The sequence below is a fragment of the Lampetra fluviatilis genome, chromosome 76 (genome assembly GCF_964198595.1).
Source record: "Lampetra fluviatilis chromosome 76, kcLamFluv1.1, whole genome shotgun sequence".
Lineage (NCBI taxonomy): Eukaryota > Metazoa > Chordata > Hyperoartia > Petromyzontiformes > Petromyzontidae > Lampetra > Lampetra fluviatilis.
In genome coordinates this window covers 3,100,868-3,105,275 of record NC_136350.1, presented here as the reverse complement: position 1 = coordinate 3,105,275, position 4,408 = coordinate 3,100,868, and the positions used below count along the sequence as shown (strand labels likewise).

At 55.3% G+C, this 4,408-nt stretch overlaps 1 protein-coding gene across 1 annotated transcript in view; it reads right to left on the bottom strand.

The window, feature by feature from the left end:
• The window catches only part of LOC144953422 (dual specificity tyrosine-phosphorylation-regulated kinase 2-like), a 53,611-nt gene that overhangs the window by 2,679 nt on the left and 46,524 nt on the right, over positions 1 to 4,408 (bottom strand). Inside the window, exon 8 of the mRNA XM_078883999.1 lies at positions 3,785 to 3,957. Within this exon, the coding sequence (XP_078740125.1) occupies positions 3,785 to 3,957 (173 nt within the window). The remainder of the gene's footprint in view (positions 1 to 3,784; positions 3,958 to 4,408) is intronic.

Here is a 4,408-nt window from a genome sequence, read left to right as displayed (position 1 = left end):
GAGTGAGTAGGTGAGTAGGTGAGTGAGTGAGTGAGTGGGTGGGTGAGTGAGTGAGTAGGTAGGTAGATAGGTGAGTAGGTGAGTGAGTGAGTGAGTAGGTGAGTGGGTGAGTGGGTGGGTGAGTGATGTGAGTGGGTAGCTGGGTGGGTGAGTGAGTGGGTGGGTGAGTGAGTGAGTAGGTAGGTAGATAGGTGAGTAGGTGAGTGAGTGAGTGAGTAGGTGAGTGGGGTGGGTGAGTGAGTGAGTGGGTGGGTGAGTGAGTGAGTGAGTAGGTGAGTGGGTGAGTGAGTGAGTGAGTGGGTGAGTGAGTGAGTAGGTGAGTGAGGTGAGTGAGTAGGTGAGTAGGTGAGTGAGTGAGTGAGTGGGTGGGTGAGTGAGTGAGTAGGTAGGTAGATAGGTGAGTAGGTGAGTGAGTGAGTGAGTAGGTGAGTGGGTGAGTGGGTGGGTGAGTGATGTGAGTGGGTGGGTGGGGTGAGTGAGTGAGTGAGTGAGTGGGTGGGTGGGTGAGTGAGTGAGTGAGTGGGTGGGTGAGTGAGTTAGTGAGTGGGTGGGTGGGTGAGTGAGTGGGTAGCTGGGTGGGTGAGTGAGTGAGTGGGTGAGTGAGTGGGTGAGTGAGTGGGTAGCTGGGTGGGTGAGTGAGTGAGTGGGTAGAAGTGAGTGAGTGAATGAGTGGGTGAGTGAGTGAGTGAGTGAGTGGGGTGAGTGATGTGAGTGAGTGAGTGGGTGGGTGATGTGAGTGGGTGGGTGGGTGAGTGAGTGAGTGAGTGGGGTGAGTGAGTGAGTGAGTGGGTGAGTGAGTGAGTGAGTAGGTGAGTGAGTGAGTGAGTGGGTGGGTGAGTGAGTGGGTGAGTAGGTGAGTGAGTGGGGTGAGTGAGTGAGTGAGTGGTGGTGAGTGGGTGAGTGAGTGGGTAGCTGGGTGGGTGAGTGAGTGAGTGGGTAGTGAGTGAGTGAGTGAGTGATGTGGGTGAGTGAGTAGGTGAGTGAGTGAGTGGGTGGGTGAGTGAGTGGGTGAGTAGGTGAGTGAGTGAGTGGGTGAGTGAGTGAGGTGAGTGTGGTGAGTGAGGTGGGTGGGTGAGTGGGTGAGTGAGTAGGTGAGGTGAGTGAGTGAGTGAGTGAGTGGGTGAGTGAGTGAGTGAGTGAGTGGGTGGTGGTGAGTGAGTGGGTGGGTGAGTGAGTGAGTGGTGAGTGAGTGAGTGAGTGAGTAGGTGAGTGAGTGAGTGAGTAGGTGAGTGAGTAGGTGAGTGAGGTGAGTGAGTGAGTGGGTGAGTGAGTGAGTGAGTAGGTGAGTGAGTGAGTGAGTGGGTGAGTGAGTGGGTGAGTGAGTGGGTAGCTGGGTGGGTGAGTAAATGAGTGGGTGAGTGAGTGAGTGGTGAGTGAGTGAGTGAGTAGGTGAGTGAGTGGGTGAGTGAGTGAGTGAGTGAGTGAGTGGGTGAGTGAGTGAGTGAGTGAGTGGGTGAGTGAGTGAGTGAGTAGGTGAGTGAGTGAGTGGGTGAGTGAGTGAGTAGGTGAGTGAGTGATTGAGTGGGTGAGTGAGTGAGTGGGTGAGTGAGTGAGTGAGTGAGTGAGTGAGTGAGTGAGTGAGTGAGTAGGTGAGTGAGTGGGTGAGTGAGTGAGTGAGTGAGTGGGTGGGTGGGTGAGTGGTGAGTAGGTGAGTGAGTGGGTGAGTGAGTGAGTGAGTAGGTGAGTGAGTGGGTGAGTGAGTGAGTGAGTGGGTGAGTGAGTGAGTGGGTGAGTGAGTAGGTGAGTGAGTGAGTGAGTGGGTGAGTGGGTGAGTGAGTAGGTGAGTGAGTGAGTGAGTGGGTGAGTAGGTGAGTGAGTGGGTGGGTGAGTGAGTGAGTGGGTGAGTGAGTGGGTGAGTGAGTGGGTAGCTGTGGTGTGGTGAGTGAGTGAGTGGTGTGTGTAGTGAGGTGAGTGTAGGGTGAGTGGAGTGGTGGGTGAGTGAGTGAGTGGTAGTGATAGGTGAGTAGGTGAGTGTGTGAGTGAGTGGTGAGTGAGTGGGTGAGTGAGGTGAGTGAGGTGTAGGTGAGTGGTGGGGTGAGTGAGTGAGTAGGTGAGTGAGTGAGTGAGTGGGTGAGTGAGTGGTGAGTGAGTGAGTGACGTGGGGTGAGTGAGTGAGTGAGTAGGTGAGTGAGTGGGTGAGTGAGTGAGTAGGTGAGTGAGTGAGTGAGTGAGTGAGTGTGAGTGAGTGGGTGAGTGCGTGGGTGAGTGAGTGGGTAGCTGAGTGGTGAGTAAGGTGAGTGAGTGAGTGAGTGAGTGAGTGAGTGAGTAGGTGAGTGAGTGGGTGAGTGAGTGAGTGAGTGAGTGAGTGGGTGAGTGAGTGAGTGAGTGAGTGGGTGAGTGAGTGAGTGAGTGAGTAGGTGAGTGAGTGAGTGGGTGAGTGAGTGAGTAGGTGAGTGAGTGATTGAGTGGGTGAGTGAGTGAGTGGGTGAGTGAGTGAGTGAGTGAGTAGGTGAGTGAGTGGGTGAGTGAGTGAGTGAGTGAGTGGGTGGGTGGGTGAGTGGGTGAGTAGGTGAGTGAGTGGGTGAGTGAGTGAGTGAGTAGGTGAGTGAGTGGGTGAGTGAGTGAGTGAGTGAGTGGGTGAGTGAGTGAGTGAGTGGGTGAGTGAGTAGGTGAGTGAGTGAGTGAGTGGGTGAGTGGGTGAGTGAGTAGGTGAGTGAGTGAGTGAGTGGGTGAGTAGGTGAGTGAGTGGGTGGGTGAGTGAGTGAGTGGGTGAGTGAGTGGGTGAGTGAGTGGGTAGCTGGGTGGGTGAGTGAGTGAGTGGGTAGGTAGATAGGTGAGTAGGTGAGTGAGTGAGTGAGTGGGTGAGTGAGTGAGTAGGTAGGTAGATAGGTGAGTAGGTGAGTGAGTGAGTGAGTGAGTAGGTGAGTGAGTGGGTGAGTGGGTGAGTGAGTGAGTAGGTGAGTGAGTGGGTGAGTGAGTGAGTGAGTAGGTGAGTGAGTGATTGAGTGGGTGGGTGAGTGAGTAGGTGAGTGAGTGAGTGAGTGGGTGAGTGAGTGAGTGAGTAGGTGAGTGAGTGGGTGAGTGAGTGAGTAGGTGAGTGAGTGAGTGAGTAGGTGAGTGAGTGAGTGGGTGAGTGAGTGAGTGAGTGAGTAGGTGAGTGAGTGGGTGAGTGAGTGAGTGAGTGAGTGAGTGAGTGGGTGAGTGAGTGAGTGAGTGAGTGGGTGAGTGAGTGAGTGGGTGAGTGAGTGAGTGAGTGAGTGGGTGAGTGAGTGAGTGAGTGAGTAGGTGAGTGAGTGGGTGAGTGAGTGAGTGAGTGGGTGAGTGAGTGGGTGAGTGAGTGAGTGAGTGGGTGAGTGAGTGGGTGAGTGAGTGAGTGAGTGAGTGGGTGAGTGAGTGGGTGAGTGAGTGAGTGAGTGATTGAGTGGGTGGGTGAGTGAGTAGGTGAGTGAGTGAGTGAGTGGGTGAGTGAGTGAGTGAGTAGGTGAGTGAGTGGGTGAGTGAGTGAGTAGGTGAGTGAGTGAGTGAGTAGGTGAGTGAGTGAGTGGGTGAGTGAGTGAGTGAGTAGGTGAGTGAGTGGGTGAGTGAGTGAGTGAGTGAGTGAGTGGGTGAGTGAGTGAGTGAGTGGGTGAGTGAGTGGGTGAGTGAGTGAGTGAGTGAGTGGGTGAGTGAGTGAGTGAGTAGGTGAGTGAGTGGGTGAGTGAGTGAGTGAGTGGGTGAGTGAGTGGGTGAGTGAGTGAGTGAGTGGGTGAGTGAGTGGGTGAGTGAGTGAGTGAGTGAGTGGGTGAGTGAGTGGGTGAGTGAGTGAGTGAGTGGGTGAGTGAGTGGGTAGCTGGGTGGGTGCCACCTCGATGCAGCACGCCAGGTGGTCGCTGCGTCCGAAGGAGATGAACAGCTCCCTGCCCGTGGCCATCTTGGCGAGGGTGCAGCCCAGGGACCACGTGTCCGCCGCACACGTGACCCGCAGTCCGAGCAGCACCTCGGGCGCCACGTAGAGCAGCGTGCCCCCCACGTGAGGGGCTGTGCGGCGAAACGAGAGGTGGTGGGTGGGTGTAGAGTGGGGGGGTGGTGGTGGGTGGGTGTAGTGTGGGGGGGGGTGGGTGTAGAGTGGAGGGGGGGGGGTGGTGGGGGGGGTTGGTGGGTGGAGAAACACACAGACACATACACACCCACACACCTACACACACCCACATACAACTACACATACACACACACACCCACAGACACACACACACAGACACACACACACACAGACACACACACACACACCTACACACACCCACATACAACTACACATACACACACACCCACAGACACACACACACAGACACACACACACACAGACACACACACACACCCACACACAAACCCACACACACACACCTACACACACCCACATACAACTACACATACACCTACACACATACACACACAGACACACACACACAGACACACACACACACCCACACAC